The sequence below is a fragment of the Populus trichocarpa genome, chromosome 2 (assembly GCF_000002775.5).
Source record: "Populus trichocarpa isolate Nisqually-1 chromosome 2, P.trichocarpa_v4.1, whole genome shotgun sequence".
NCBI classification, from domain to species: Eukaryota; Viridiplantae; Streptophyta; class Magnoliopsida; order Malpighiales; family Salicaceae; genus Populus; species Populus trichocarpa.
Window position 1 is genome coordinate 15,692,959 of NC_037286.2, and position 16,534 is coordinate 15,709,492.

A 16,534-nucleotide genomic window follows, 5' to 3' on the forward strand; every position below is an offset into this window, starting at 1 on the left:
ATTTGTTTTTGTTTGGTTCGATTCAATTTAATTTAATTTTTGAAATTTAAAATAAAAAATAAACTGAATTAATTTAAAAAATTATAACCAATATTATCTAAAAAAAACCAAATAACCTTTCTACTTAGTTAAAGTTTTATGAATATTTCAAATAATGTGATTAATTTACTCACCTCTTCAAGCTTTAAAGCACCCCCTCCCCATTTTCAATAGCGTGGAGGATGGCTCTCAGCGATGTCAGTTTCTTTCACGATAAGCGACAAGCCTGTCGTATTCAGCTTATTTACCAAGAAACGACAACAGGCAGGCTTTTGACTTTAAAAATCTTAAAAGACGTCAGAAATGGCACCTTCTTGTAAAATGTTGACTAAAAAATTAAAAATTAAAAGAAGAAAAAAACAAGAAATATTATAATATAACTCAGCCAAATTGCCTACTCTATTTCACCCTATTAAAGAAAGCATGCGTGTTTTTGTATTCTAAGAATATTTTTAACCAGAAAAGAATATAACTCAGCCAAATTGCCTACTCGTCTCATTCTATGTAGAAGTAGTAACTTAACCAGAAAAGAATTTTCCAACCCAAGTCCCACGAGTGATCATGTGACCCCCAAAAACAGCTGCTAGTGTATGGCTAGGTATGCCAAAAGAACCATACAGTTTCTTTTTGGTTCAAGACATCACAACCATTTTCATGGCTGTAAAGAACTCATACACAACAGTATGTGAATCATTGGTCTTCACACTTCACTACATGCATGTAACATGACTTACTGCAACGTTATATTAAAACAAAAAAAAACAAAATTGGTGGCATTCTACTGGAATTATTGTTCTATTTGCTGAAAGCTAATTCAAAATACAACAACATAAACAAAAATGGAAAGAACAGAAAGAAGAGGAAAAATAACTAAAGTGTGTGTTACTAGATCTGCTTTTTTCGCTTCTACAAATCAGAGAACTTGCATTCTAGGGATTCTGAAAGAAAGAAAAAAAGAAAGAAACTCCAGTCTGTGTAAGTGCTAGTGTTCTCACACAAGTTAACTCTGTGTTCTGCGTTACTAAACGGAGAATTGAGAATGGCTCATATTCAACTCTACCATCGTGCTTTCCATAGGCACAAAAGGGATCTTCAGTATGCCTTTTTTCTCACAGCTGGCTTTCGGGGTTCCCTCTTAGCAATTGTCATAAATCCTGGTGTCGGTATTCCCACAGTGGCTTGATACAGATCCTTCAATCTTTAAGAACATTCAGAAAACAATTGTCAGGTGTCAGCCAAATGCATTAGAATATTTCATGTCTTGAAGCATTTAAAAGTGTTCTGTTTGGGTAACTATATTATGGTTACCTTGGCATGCTAATGAAAAGGGCAATTACAGAAACACCAACTATGAGAGGGAACACTGGTGCTGGAGTTAATTCCTGCAGCCATGGAAGAGGAAAAGGACACATTAGAAAGATAGAGAGGGAGACTTATGTCATCATTTAATGATATCGAATCTAATTTACCCATCAGACTATTTTCTAGGGAACATTCACAAGTAGATTTTGGAAGGGATAGCCACCAATAGAGGTGTTTTTTTTATTCCAATGATTATTGAGTCGACTAATGACCTAACAGAAAAATTGTTCAATAGACTCGGTATGTGTAGACCAAATCAACTGAATTTTTTGGGAGCCACTGCACTACAGCTCTATTGTCCCAATTAATCAAACTGATTTTGTCTGTACAATCTCCCCCCAAAAAAAATAATAATTTGAGAGTTATCTCTAGATCACTACTATTTAGAACTGTTGTAAGATTAGTTCTAGAGAACTCTCTTTGAATGAATGTAAAACAAACCTGTTTCTGGTGATCCTCCTCAAAACTATATCGCAGTGGGCCCACATGGATCTGGGCTGTCCTCTCAAGGTCAACCTCAATAATCTCCGACTCAAATTTATGGGTTCTTGACTGCAGACTTGTTCGAAGCTGCAGGAGGTGTTTAGTCTTGGGTAAATTCTTCACTTGAAAGAAGTTGGACACTGGGAGCTCAAAGACAGTCTCAGTCTTGGATGAATCACTTGCCGACTTGATCTCAACCAATAGCTGTGACTGTGGTTCTTTCATTCTCTGTCCTTCCACGTGGCAACTTAAAATGGTCACTTCTGGCTGTTCAAAGACCACAAAATCCAAATCCCTTATATCCCCTGATCCAACCTACAAAATCAATGGATACACATCAGACTTCACATATTTGCAGCAAAAAGAGATTATACATGGGTGTTAAACATGGAGCCCAATAAGATGAAGCTAAAATCCCAATAAGGGTAGGTTTTAATCTAAGAATAAACCTAAGCTTTTTTTCCTTGTTTCACCGGAACAAAAAGGAAAAGAAAAAAAAGAACACCAAAAAGCATAACCTGAATAGTAACAGATTCAGGTGATGCACGCTCAATTCTATTGGTACCCAAGCCATCCTTTTTTACTACTTTAATTACATAGGTTGCCTCAGGTACAAGCCCTCTCAGCCTATAACTTCCAGACGAATCAGTTACTGTCTCCTCATAGTAACCTTTTGACACAGACCGAGCTTCAACTGAGACACCTTCTTTTGGCTGGCCAGACAATAGTGTGACAGTACCTGTAGCACTGTGAAAAGCAGAACCCATATTAGTCTTTAAGTAAAGTAAGATATCCAAATATAAACATTGGAAAGGTTATCTTAATTTCAGTAAGATTGGGATCAAATGAAAATGTAGCAATGTTAAAGAATTCATGCGGCATATTTGCAAATAAAGGAGAATGTGTAGCAGAGCAGTACATGATGCTAGGAAATTATAAACTAGTATCATAATAATATTCAATTTGAACTTTGGAAAAATTGGAGGATTCAAAATTCTTTTTTAATGAGATTTAAGACTTGGGAATGTGATTTTGTACTGGAGAAATGGAATAAAAATGTTATACATTTGATTATGGCATTATCTACTTGATTTGCTGAAATAACAGAAATCTCTAGCAGGAAATGAAGACTGTATAAGACCTGTAAGCAACACGGGTGGCATGGAAAGTGACTTCTCTAGACTCCCCAGAACCAAGTTCTATTACTTGAGCTGATGGCGAGAAAGCATACTCCTGCAAAAACATCAAATCATTGGATGAGATGATAAGCAAATAATCTGTGAGGGTTTAGGTATTCTGTAATTCCCTCTTGGCAGAGGTTCAAAGCCAAAGGTGACTAACATGACATGATCATATTTTAAACAGTGATTTGAAAAAAATAAAGCACGTGCAATGATGTTGATCAAAAGCTGGAGAGCTCAAAACTTAATGATATGCATTAATGCTTCGTACAGTAAATGAGAGCTTCAGAACCTTCAGCTGGATAAGCAAAGTTTGCACTCGTTGAAAGAACTTTTAGCCTCACTTCAAAATAAAATTCAAACCAATTAAACATCTGTGTCAAGGCATGTTGATTGGTGACTTGAGAAGGAGAGTTTTCTTTTCTTTTCTTTTTTTGGTGAGGGGGGGAATGCTCATCAGAAGAAACATAGTTAACAAACTTGAGCTGGTTTTAGAACTGGTAAAGGAGTGTTGCAATGTATATGGCTAGCTTAAATCAACAATTACATCATATGAGCATGAAACCTAAAGCAAGGAAGAGGATTAATGAAATCAATCTCAACTAGATAAGATTGCAGCCTAGTTGAGTTAAGTTACGGATAATATAAGAGGTCTCGGTAATTTACCTTCAGTAGAGGACGCAAATAGAAAGTGCCAGGAAATAAGTTATCAAAGTGGAAAGTTCCACCAGCCCCAGATATTGAGTTGTTCCTATAACCATCATCACCGCTCAATGACAATAGCACAGAAGGAATGGGTTCATTAGAATCATCTTTGGAGTATATGTGTACAGAAATTTGACCTAGCTTCTGGCAAGAAAAGGAATGAGGCCCTACACGTTTAAGATGATAGCCAGGCTGCAAGAATAGAAAGAAATATCACATAACATAAAATATGAAATATAAGTTGAGATATAAAAGCAAAAAAAAAATCCCCGTCTAACAGGAAAGAAACATAGAAACCTTGTGCTTAAATTTACTTGCTGCGTTATGTAAGAGAACAATACCTTTGAAGCCTCAACTCTGTAAGTTATATCATCGTATAGAGGGCCCCCAAGAAAAGAACCATCCACTCCTGTAGCAGTTTGAAATGCTATTTCATCTTTCTTGAGTGGAGTAATTTTGCTGTCTTCGGAAGCAATAATCTTTATGTGAACACCAGAAAGAGGGGGAGAAACTGATCCTTCTATGTACAGCCCCATTCGGCCAGATGATGGGGGGATTGGAGATTGGCAACCATCATTTGCCACCAAAACCTACACAACAAAGAAAAATATTTAAAGCATTAAACTTAATCGTGCATCTTAGGAAGAATTCAGAAGGCGAAACACATTATTGATAATTACATTTTGTTCTCTGGGGTAAAACAAGATCTTCTTCTCTCCATTGTTCCTGAAAGACATCAAAGCTCAAGTTAACTACTTTGATAGGATGGTTATGCCAAGGTGTAAAATTTATGACGTTGAAACAGAATTTCTAGACATTTGAACACGAAACCAGAAAAATGAAATTGCACACCATGAACGAAGAAAAATGAAGGAAACTATGTATCATTCTAAGAATAGACCAAAAAGAAAAAACACAACAAATGAGCTGCAGCCCCTTCAATTTAACATGAACAAAACTCAATAAGATCATTGAGAAAGGGAGCTTATGCATATAGACACAGAAGGAATGAAAAAAAGAAATTGCAACTCTTCTGTCTTTAACTAGCATGGTGCATTGTTCACAAACTTTTCTCTCAACTATGTATAAATATCTACGAGTAAAAAAGGAAATGCAATTCACATTAATGTATAGATTTTAGTAACCAATTCACACAGAACAAATCTGATTTCCAGAATACAAAAGTAAAATATTGTGAAAGACCAGTTGCAAAATCTGATAATACATGCTAGCTTGTACCAAACACTTGCCAGCATTGAGAATATCATGATATTACAACGGAAAAAAGGAAAACAATTACAAATAATTTGTATACCTAGGGTCCCGAGGAACAAAGGTAAGTTTCTCTCCAAGATTAGCCCACACAGAGTACTCAAACAAGGCAGATCCAGTTTGATCATCTTCATGTGATACAAGGATGGCAGCGGTACCATCAAAAAGATTGCCCTCACTATTAAGGATGTCTACAATGATATTATTAGGTAATTCATATCCACCATCAGCTGAGCCTAACTCGACACTGATTTGTCCTTTAAGAAGATACTTCTCTCCTTTCAGATAGATAGGCTACAGACAAAAAACATAAAAGTGAAATAACTTAAAGAGATTTTTTTAAGTGGAAAATTCAAGAAAGAAAAGGTAAAGGAGAAACAAAAGCTGGCACTGTTTGATAGCTTACCAGCAGGTTTGATGTATCAATTTTTATTGGCGAGCTCCCAAAGAAAATACAGGAGTTAACAAAGTGCAGCTCATGTACTCCAGGAGATTCCATGCATAAATTCTGTGAACCTTTCTGCAGTTCACATTATAATTGAATATCAATATAGCAGAAGTTGTGTGTGGCATCTGATGCAATCAAACAAATTTCAAGCACGCATTTTAAGGGGAAAACTACCTTGATTTTCAAATCAATGGGCGAACCATCTGGCTTAATCATGGAAGCATCCACATCATGGGTTGAGATAACATTTATCCAGTAACCTTTTTGAACAAAAGCAATTCCTGCAACATCCTCAGCACCAACATCCACATTGATGAATCTCTGTTCCCAGCACCAATTATCTTCATTGGGCACAGCTTTTGAGGAACCATGTTTAACCTAAGAAATCACATTCATTAAAAACACAAAAAGCACTTACAATCAGCTGGCTTTGGGAAAAGAAAATAATAAGGTAGGGGTACAAGTGCAATTTATTACTAAATGAGTGTAGTGATTCATGTAAAAACAAAAATTATATCTTTCAGATAAAAAAACTTTCCTTGAACACACTTTACCTCAAGCCTGTATTTTCCAGGCGCGACATTCTGAAAGAGAAATTCATCACTATCATTTGTCAAACTAACAGACTTTCTTTCTTCTGTATGTTTACCAGCCAATCTCACAAGGGCGATAGAAACTGATGGACCACACTTCTCCTTGCAAGTAACAGAACCATGAACATTGACAAGAACCTTCATGAAAAGGAAGATAAACATCAGTAAGAAGTATTTTCACCAAGGAAAGAATGCACAATTACTATTAGAAATCCGAGGTAGTTCATCCATGCCAATTTCCATGATCTAAAAGAAAGAAAACAAAAACACAGACCAAGTATAACATTTCTCCTCTAATTGATAGAAATAAATTGATTGCGATCTCAAATCATGTGATAATACTACTGAAACCAGTTCCTGTGTCCAATCTAACAACTACATGTGTAAAGCAGTGGTGGGAAGAGACTAAACACATCATGGACTTGGAATTGAACTTCTGAGATCGGATGGACACAATAACAATAAAGTTGCAATAAGTCATCTGGACACAATAACAATAAAGTTGCAACAAGTCATCACTAGGTAAACATAATTTCTTTCTCATATAACATTTCATGTTACCTGAGTAAATTGTACATCCAGCAATGGACTTTTGACCATAACATCAGCATAAGATGGTGAAAACAAAAGTCCAGGAGCACTGTCAGGTGTAACAGCCAAAGCAGATAAGCGATACTCACCGGGTGAAACCTGACAAATGATGATAAAGAAGAAAGATGTGACTTCATCAGATTTAGTTCTAATTGCATCAATGCTTGATTGATGAAAATAAAGGGAAGAAAACAAATGGTTGAAATCCACAGCAATAGAGTTTCGCAAAGTATTCTTAAATCATCTCAAGGGTAATTTTTGCATCCCGTGTGATCATCTTAATAAAATCTTGAAGAAAAGTTATCAAAATTGCATGGCATGCACTTAAAATCACTCCAGAATGCATATTCATAAGTTCACAGTGCTGTAGCAAAGATCTCATAGATCAAACACAGATAATTGAATGGATCAACTTAAGAGCAGTAATTGCATATTCCAGTGCCAGCTGCTTATATAATCAATCTTGAACAGAAACATACCAGGGCATAGGACCAGAAGAGTTCTGTACTTTCGACACACACAAGTTTCACAAAATACCAAGCAAAAATAAATAGAATAATAAATGACTACATGTTGAGGGACAGAAAGGAAGGATCATGGATTTCCATGAACCTAAAAGCTCTTTATAAAAATTAAAAAAAAAATCAAGGAGAATTCATTAATATTTTAATAGATGTACTCAAATTTTATTCCATAACACTGTTCTTAGAACAGTGACTTCAACACTGTTGTTTTAACAGTGGTTTATTTCTTAATCATATGTTTGTGGTGTAAAACAATGAAAGGTAAAAGATATCTATCCTGTGTTCCTTTCTGACACTATAAAAAAAAATAGGAGTAGAAGCATCTGAGATTTCTCAAATACAATGCAAATCATACTCTCCACATCAAACAAATATCTCAATGGTTCATCAAGTTCAAAAACCCTGAGCAACATAGCAAAAATCTACCTTCACCCATACGTTAACAACTAAATTCTTTAAAACATTTTGAAGCATAGTACCTGATACCTATGAGCCAGACCTTGAGAAAACAAAAAAAAAATTGATCCCAAGCCATCCATTAAAATAATGCCTCATATAACTAGCTATTTATAACTCACTGAGTCACAACTCTTGAAGATTTTACAAGGCTTAAGTCACAACTCTTGAAGATTTTACAAGGCTTAAGTCACAACTCTTAAAGATTTTATAAGGCTTGCTTTGCTTGCACTACCTAAAACAAAAATCTATTCATCAAGGCGCATTCCATTATTGTTTTCATAATGCATATATATACATGTGTATCTGTGAATATTTGTGGTGCTGCAAAATAGCACTGGTTTATAATGATTGTATAATGAAAAAGCAAAAAGAAAATTTGCGTAGGTCCCACCACCCTAAATTGATTATCAGATATGCCTTTTTTCTCTCTTTATCCACACATTTCTTCAACTTCATTCAAAATATTTCATATTTTTGCTGCAACATGCAGGATATATATGCTTGTATTTTTAAAATGTACAGTTCAATAAGCTAATATAAGGGGGGAAATGTCATTTTTTCAGCGATCAAAAGTGTTTCCAAATTGCACTTCCTCAAGCATACCTCAAAGCAGAAATTGCCATTTCCATCTGTCTGTTTGACTTGAGGTTTGACATTCTCAGGTCCATGGGTCAAGGCTACCTAGAAGTCATACACGACAAAGTTTGAAATTGTAAATGTGCAAATTCTATAATAACCAAGGGAAAAAAATGTAAATCTGCAAAATTACTTTTACCATGCTATCATATTTTAATTAAAAAACATTACCTTTGCCGTGTATCCAGAACCAATCATGCTTACTACACCACAGACATCATAGGAGATTGCTGCAATATCTGGAATTGAAGCCATATTTGGCAAAACCTGATCAAAGAAGTAGAAACGGTCAAGTGGATGCCTCATAATTAAAAGAATAATTAAACCTATAGTGTATACCTCTTATATCCATTAAAAAAGACGAAGAGAGTATTCAAGATGCTAAAGAAATATTCTGTTATACTTTACCATATACTCCTTCAACTTGTTGAACTTGTAATGCTCCTTCTTGGCCTCTATCGTATAACGATTTGATGTAACCTAAAAACAAGCAATTTAGCAAAGATGAAGTGCCTGACTTTAAGACTTTGGCTTGGAACTGTCATGTTTCAAGGTCAGAAACTACATACTTGCATGACCACGAAAAGTTTTCCTACCTAGCTTAAGCTTAAATACTTTATTGGTGATAATGGAACAGCAATTAACATGATCAATAATTAAGAGGTACTAGATTCATGAGACTGATGAAGGAGATTGACAGAAAAAGAAGTAAATGTTTGAAAGCATACAATAGAAGCTTGCAAATATTCTTTTTTAGAAAACCATGGCCGAGATCAATGGATGGAAGGATCCTTATGCAAATTTTACTCTAACAAGGACAGCCGTAAACTCTTTTTTTATGCTGAACAAGTATCATCAATTCACTCTATCACAATATATCCCCCGCCCCACAAATAAAGAGAAAAAAGGAATGACTACATAGATTTCAGGACAGTAAATGGTTTGCTTTAATAAACAGAGATGTTATCAACTCCTAAAATTATGAAGTGGCTATAGCCTATGATATGAAGTCTATGAAACTTAACCCCTAACCATGCTGCCACAATTTGAAATCGAACTAAGCATATCCATCAAGAAATTATACCAATGTGCTCCTAAGTGGTCCCCATGAATTAGGAAAAAAACAACCATGTATCTAATTGACAGAGTTCCGGGCTTAGTACTCGCAGTGAGTTTAAGCCCAGGACTACTGTATAATTTATTGTATCTGTTAATCGCTTCATAGAGCTCCAAGAGGGTCGTCAAAGGTTGGTAAGACATAGTAGGATGCCAGCAGATATTATTTGATCAGCTGAAAAGAAAAGGAATAAAGCAAGACATCTGATGCAATAGCAAGATGAAATGTACCCCATGAAAAAAAAAAACAGAATATAGGGTGAACTCACTCAAAAAAAATACTCATTAAAAATACTGAGATGATCAAGAACGACAAATATAATTATTAAAGTTGAGATCATGCACAAGACTATACCTGGTCAAGCTTGTAATAGCCTTCTTTATCAGTTGCAGACCTTTCGTGACCATCAACAATGATTTTGACACCCTCAACTCCCATGCCATTCCCATCAACTATGCGACCCCCCACAGAAAATCCTGTGACCTGCACAAACCAACAGTAACAAAGGATGATATAGCTGAATAGACCTTTTTGACAACAGATGGAAGTGAGAATGTGAGAAAGATGACAATGATGTGACTCCTGAGATGCTTCAGAGAGAGCTTGTAAACAGAGCTGTTGTTGCCTATGAAGTAAGAATGTACACCAATGCCATTAAGGACAAGAATCTCACTAGCCAGATAGAACATCATAATGCTAGTTCTTCACTTCTCTATTTAGCTGTCAGCTGGCTAGTAACCAAATGATTGGCACCAAGGAAAAGTATACTAAGCCTGGCCATCAAGATATTAAGTTGCTCTAACCTTAAGGATGACAATACAACCAAAATCAGGATGATTATACAATTACAATCTTTTTATTTTTCTGTGAGGGGTTACAGCTTTTGAGATGGATATTAGATCTGAACAGAAACAGTCAACAAATGGGGCAACTGATCTCATCATCCACCATAGGAAATGAATATTGCTGGTTTGACGTAGTAAACCTTATACAATTATAAATTGTGAACATATTTCTTGCCATTGATGCTGCTTAATGGGGGGCAGCCAATACCAGCATAGACTCACGGGTTTATAGTGCTTACAACTATTATTTTTTTATTCCATAGAAAAACACTTCATGTAAAATAAATGCAGTGCTCAATACTTTTCAAGATAAAAGGTAGAAAAAGGACACCAGAAAGATGGTTGATAAAGATAACAAAGGAATAGAAGTTTATCTATTTGATTACGGGAACTACAATATGTCCTACCTGAAACTGTCGGGGAACTGTTACATGCTGATGCTCAACAGAAACCAACATGAGAGGAGGTGAAACATCAAATACCGTATTCTCACCCTTGTAGGATGGAACAAGCTCATAATGACCTATAAAGCATTAGATAAATTGATCACAACAATGCAGAACAATCGCCAAGAAGCATGAAATTAGCACCTTTTATTAATTTGGACAAAATGCATAAATAAACATTTCAAGACTTGATGAACACAAGATGGTAACCAAGACAATTTAAGCAGAAAATGCAAAAAATAGTAACTTCAGGGCAGAAAGTATGCAATAAAGTACAAATGCAAAGCTACAGTAGGGTTCAACAAGTTAAACTTATGCTATTACATCTAACAGAATGTGGTAAACTTGGTTCAGTTTTCTACTGTAAAATAGCATGCAGACACTGAAATGATGTCAAGTTAATGAAACTCATCAACTACCATTTAGTTTAGCATCGGGTTCAGCTAAGTACTAAACACAAAATGTTCATAACATTCAGAACAAGCATAAAGAAAGATGCCAGGCAAATACATGTACAAGCATTTATATGCACACGCCAGTGCAGTGAAGAGATGAAAAAAAGTCTTAGAGAGTGTTACCGCATGGTAGTGATTTAAATCTGAACATTCCATCAGCATTGGTTACAGCATGACAGAGAGGCTTTCTTTGCCCCACGTCCTCACCAGAGCCTTGGGGACAATCTACTTTTTCAACATCATCCGAATACAGATAAATGTGAACTCCCAAAATTGGATTTCCCTACCAAAGAGGAAAACAGGCCATGTGTATGTGAAAAAAAAATAGTAAAGACGCACAAAGTTCTCATGATGATAGATATTGCACTATAGGGAACATAAACTAGAAACATAATGTCCATCTCTGGTCCCATATTTAGTCTAATAAGAATGCACATTCCTGTACATGAACATAGATAAATGTGAACTCCCAAAATTGGATTTCCCTACCAAAGAGGAAAACAAGCTTTGTAATTATGAAAAATATAGTAAACATGCACAAAGTTATCATGATTATAAATGCTGCATTATTGGGGCCGTAAACTAGAGATATAATGTCTAGCTCTGGCAGCATATATAGTCTAATATATGAATGCACATTCTTGTACATTAATTTTCTGTGTCAGAAGTGGAATAGTGACTCTTAGCTTCAAATCAAAAGAAAGATTTGCATTCTAGTCTGCCCTAAAAAGAGCAAATTAAAAGAAGAAGGCTGTTCCAAGACCCAGTTTAAAAGAAAAAAATTGTAAGAATCTATAGATTCAATAGATTTTTCAGTAGATAGACAATGCAAATGAAAGAAACGAACACATCCACCGAAAGGTCTGTGTAGCACACAATGGGCGCCTTAGAAGGTTTGGCAATGTCCAAAACAGGGCACCTTATTCCCTGGTTCAGAGACGTGATAAGTTGTCATAGCAGGGGGCAAAAAGGAAAGAGGGGAACCTATGCTAACATGGATGGAAGTGGCATCAAAGTATTTAAAATCTCTCGATATTGGGGCAGATTTGGTGCATGATCTTACAGAAAGGTTCAAAAGGATCCATGTAGCTGACTCCGAATGGTTTAGTATGAGATTTGGTTGTTGTTGTTGACAACACAATTTTTTTAAATATATATATAAAGCAGCTACAGTCAAAAAAATTCTTCACAGAAGGTTTTACCTGAGCAACCACAAATCCGTGAAGATCATATCCAGGGACAAAAAAAATGTCATCAACTATGCCATTTTCAAACCCCAATTCCACCTGCAAGCAGTGCAGTATTAAGCAAACAGCAGCAAGCAAGGACAAAATTACAGGTCACTGAGAAAAGGACAGACAGCATATCTGACCTCTGTGGAACCTCTAACTTCAACTTTCAAATCAGGATGTGAAGCACGAACTTTGTATTTTCCTGCACAGATACAATGATTTTTTGAGATTTCAGCAAGGCATGGATCCAGCAGTAGAATAATTAAAACTAAGGCCCTGAGGGATGGGATTGCCCAGGTTCAGCTCCTTTCACCCCCAAACAATGGAAAGGGATGTTGCAAGACACCGTTCACCACATATTTGTGGATAGATAACATAATGAAAAAGAGACTTCAGTTAATGTAAATTACGAAGAAACATGGAATCCCAACAGGGGATATTATGCCACCACATTTAGTGCAATGTAAGATAACCAATTCATACCATTCGTTTCATTGATGGAGACTTAAAGACAACCATTCTCCATTTTCATACTGATACATGCAAATAGTTGGCAAGTTTTAATAATGTTCAGATGAGTTCGAAATAAATGTGTGTGTTCTTGTATGGAATACAAGCATAAAACTAACATAAACCTTGAAAACAAAATGAAAAAGGAATCCCCATACCTGGAATAACATTTTTGAACAAGTAACTCCCGTCTGGTGAGGTTACAATAGAATAAATGAGATCATCGTTAGGAGACAGAAGTTCAACATTAACATTCGAAGGACCACCATTCTTTGCAGAACAGCTCTGTCCACCAACTGCTCCCACAACTCTACCAGATATAGTGAACCTGTAACGTAAAAACATGAACTCAACTCAATCTACAGTATACAAGCTTAAGATAAGTAAATCGTCCTAATACCAGCTAACTTAGTTCGCGAATTATGCAAGACTATGCTCAAATTATCCAAACACAATTCTTCTAAACATACCCTGTGAATCGAAAATTAATATCTTCATTGCGGTTGCAGCCCATATCATCAACGACAACCGGGAATTTTTCCGGGTCCCACGACCATCCTTCCGGTCCATTGATTTTAATAACAAATGAGCCCTGCAGATCATTTATAAGAAAAAACGAAAAGGATGGGAGGATGAAAACAATATCAATCATTATTAAATAAAAAACTGAAATGATTTAACGAATTATTACCTTGTCATAGACTGGAATGAAGTAGTAACCATTGGGTGCACACTGTGTTCTCTCCTTTACCAATCCATCTACAGTACGAAGCTCTACCTGCCCTTACATTGATACAAAAATTAAATGAGATAAATTGTTGACACAAATAAGTGAAAATAATTTGAATATGAAAACTTACCGTGATGTCAGAATAATCCAATTTTGTGGCGCTTGGATTCCTTGACTTTACCAGAGAAGAACTCGCCTGCAGTTTCCATTAACTCAGATCCGTAATGATATTTCATTAAGCTAAGTTAATTTCTTTAAATTTGTTAGGAAGGAAAAAAAAAGAGTGATGTTTTAGGGAATCACCTCGACGAATCCGCCACAACCGTTAATCAAATCAGCGGAAACAGCTGAGATTGAGAAAATTAGTGCGATCGATAAGCAGAGAAATAAGTCTCCGATCATCTTCATTTTTAGCGATGATTTGAGAGAACAGATCTGGTGGTGGGTACTTCACATGTGATTGATTAAATTAGTGGGATTAATTTCGACTGTGAGCGTAAGTGTATCTATATCCCTCCGACGTGAGGGTTTATGGATTTTGAGATTTTTAGAATACGATATATAAATTAGGCAGGCCAAATTAAAGTATAAAACACGGGAGCTTATCCCATTTTGGTTTCGGTTTGGGCATCTGTTTTGGGCTTGATTTGGGTGGGGCAGAGTCTGGGCACTGTATTTTGCCTATAATTTTGTCCCCCTGAAATAATAAATTATAACAAAAATTAAAATGATACAAGAAAATCATTCTAGTTTAAGAAATATTTCACCATAAATTATAATAAACTATTTAATTTTTTATCTTTTCATAAGATATTTTTTTGTTTTCGTTTTCTTCTTATTCATTGTTTTTTCTCTGCCACTTTAGTCCACGAGCATCAATTGTCTAACAATTATTCAAGACCCAAAAGTCTTGAGTTTGGTAATCCATTCTAGGCTCAAGCATCTTGGGTCTAGTAAATATGTCAGACACAAGCACCTTGGGCCTAACAACCATGTTTGGGTCTGGCATGATTGCCAGATCCAGGCACGGGTCTGTCTTGGGTCTAGCATGGCTGCAAAACCTAAGGTACATGGGTCTAACAGCCAAATGTTTAGAATTATTTATAAATAAATAAATTTGAATATTTATAAGATTAGCCTTTTTGTTTTATCAAATAATAATTGATTTATTTAATTTTTAAAACACATAATAAAATTTATAATTGCTCTTAATTAAAAATTAGGGAGGGAATTGAATTATATGCCACATGATTATAAATTAATAATAAACGAATAAATAAATAAATTAGTTTATAATTCATGGAAAGAATTGAATCAGACGCTCTAAACAACAACCAAGAAATGATTTGATACTATCAATTTTTGTTTAAATTAGTAAAAACAACGTAAGACAGTAGCAAAAGATAACCTATAAAAAAATTAATAAAGAGTTCAATTTATTCTAATGAGTTTTGAAGTTTTAAATTTTAATATTTATATTTTTTGTTGATTTTTTAAAGCTTTTTAGATTTTTGATAATCGAAATAAAGTATAACAACACTACTATATAGTTTAGTTGTCCAGTAACTTATTTATATTATTGAAAGTGAAAGTACTATTATAATCCATAGTGAAATGTCTTTTGATCTACAACAATCATGTCAAACCCAAGCACCTAGGTCAATGTTGAGTTCTAAATGATTTATTTCAAGTCTTCAAAAATAAACTTTTCTTTTTTATATGCATTATGGATGAAAATATGTATAATGAAACTAAACACACATAGTCCATTATTGTTAAAAAAATATATAAAATAATGTTGTCGTCGGTGAAAAATCACGAAGGGCCTCCCATTAAATTAATGTTTTTTCACATTGAGTTTGATTAAAAAGGAGAAAAAAGATAGAAGATAGAATTTCTATTGAAGGAATAACAAATTCATAAACATAAAAAATAAATTATTTCAATCGGAAGATATGATTTGAATTTTTAGATATAAAACGTTAAATTAGATTTTTATGATGATTTGTTATTTATAAATAATTTTTGAACTTAGATTTTTGTTAAAAATACTTCAAGGATAATTTACATGTTTTTTATACAAAATTAAAAAAAAAATAAGTCTCAATATTTTTTAATTATCATCTGCTTAGACCCAAGTCACTTAGGTCTTACATGGTTGTCAGGCCCAAACACTTGGGTCATGCCAGACCCATGCATTGAATTAAAAAAAATATAGTTAAAAAAGAGAAGAGAAAAAATAAAGAAAATAGAATTTCTATTAAAGGAATAACAAATTCATAAACATAAAAAATGAATTATTTCAATAGGAAGATATGATTTGAATTTTTAGATCTAAAACGTTAAATTAGATTTTTGTGATGATTTGTTATTTATAAATAATTTATGGACTTGGATTTTCTTTTAGGATACTTCAAGTATAGTTTAAATATTTTTTATAAAAAAAAATAAGTCTCAACATTTTAATTATTATCTTCTCAGACCTAAGTCACGTGGGTTTGGCATGATTGTCAGGCCTAGGCACTTGGATCATGCAATACCCAGGCATTGAGTTAAAAAAATATATAGTTAAAAAAGAGAGAAAAGAACAAAGAAGATATAATTTCTATTGAAGGAATAACATTTATGTTTAGGATACTTCAATGATAGTTTAAATATTTTTTTTATAAAAAATAAAAAAATTATAAGTCTCAACATTTTAATTATCACATAATCAGACTTGGTTCTCATATGCTCCCTAGACCCAAGTCGTTTGGGTCTCGCATTGCCGCCAAACCCAAGGGCCGCCGGTCAAGGCTTTTGGATCTCGCATAGCCGCTAAACCCAACACGTTTAAAATATTCTTTATACTTTTAATTTTTTTTACATTTTAAAAAAATTGATAATGACCCACTGCGGAGCACGAG

General features: G+C 34.6%; 1 protein-coding gene across 1 annotated transcript; it reads right to left on the reverse strand.

The window, feature by feature from the left end:
* Positions 1–792: 792 nt before the first annotated feature.
* Positions 793–14,193, reverse strand: LOC7481407 (uncharacterized). Its single transcript, XM_024595079.2, has 26 exons — positions 13,932–14,193; positions 13,759–13,824; positions 13,590–13,676; positions 13,369–13,490; positions 13,057–13,226; positions 12,529–12,590; positions 12,359–12,442; positions 11,280–11,439; positions 10,663–10,778; positions 9,765–9,893; positions 8,702–8,773; positions 8,465–8,560; positions 8,261–8,338; positions 6,645–6,773; positions 6,045–6,221; positions 5,665–5,868; positions 5,449–5,562; positions 5,086–5,336; positions 4,451–4,496; positions 4,112–4,360; positions 3,732–3,962; positions 3,026–3,117; positions 2,403–2,631; positions 1,843–2,199; positions 1,348–1,421; positions 793–1,237 (listed from the first exon to the last, which is right to left on the reverse strand). The coding sequence occupies exons 1-26, from the start codon at positions 14,034–14,036 to the stop codon at positions 1,132–1,134; spliced, it is 3,606 nt and encodes a 1,201-aa protein (XP_024450847.1). The 5' UTR covers positions 14,037–14,193; the 3' UTR covers positions 793–1,131.
* Positions 14,194–16,534: the final 2,341 nt, after the last annotated feature.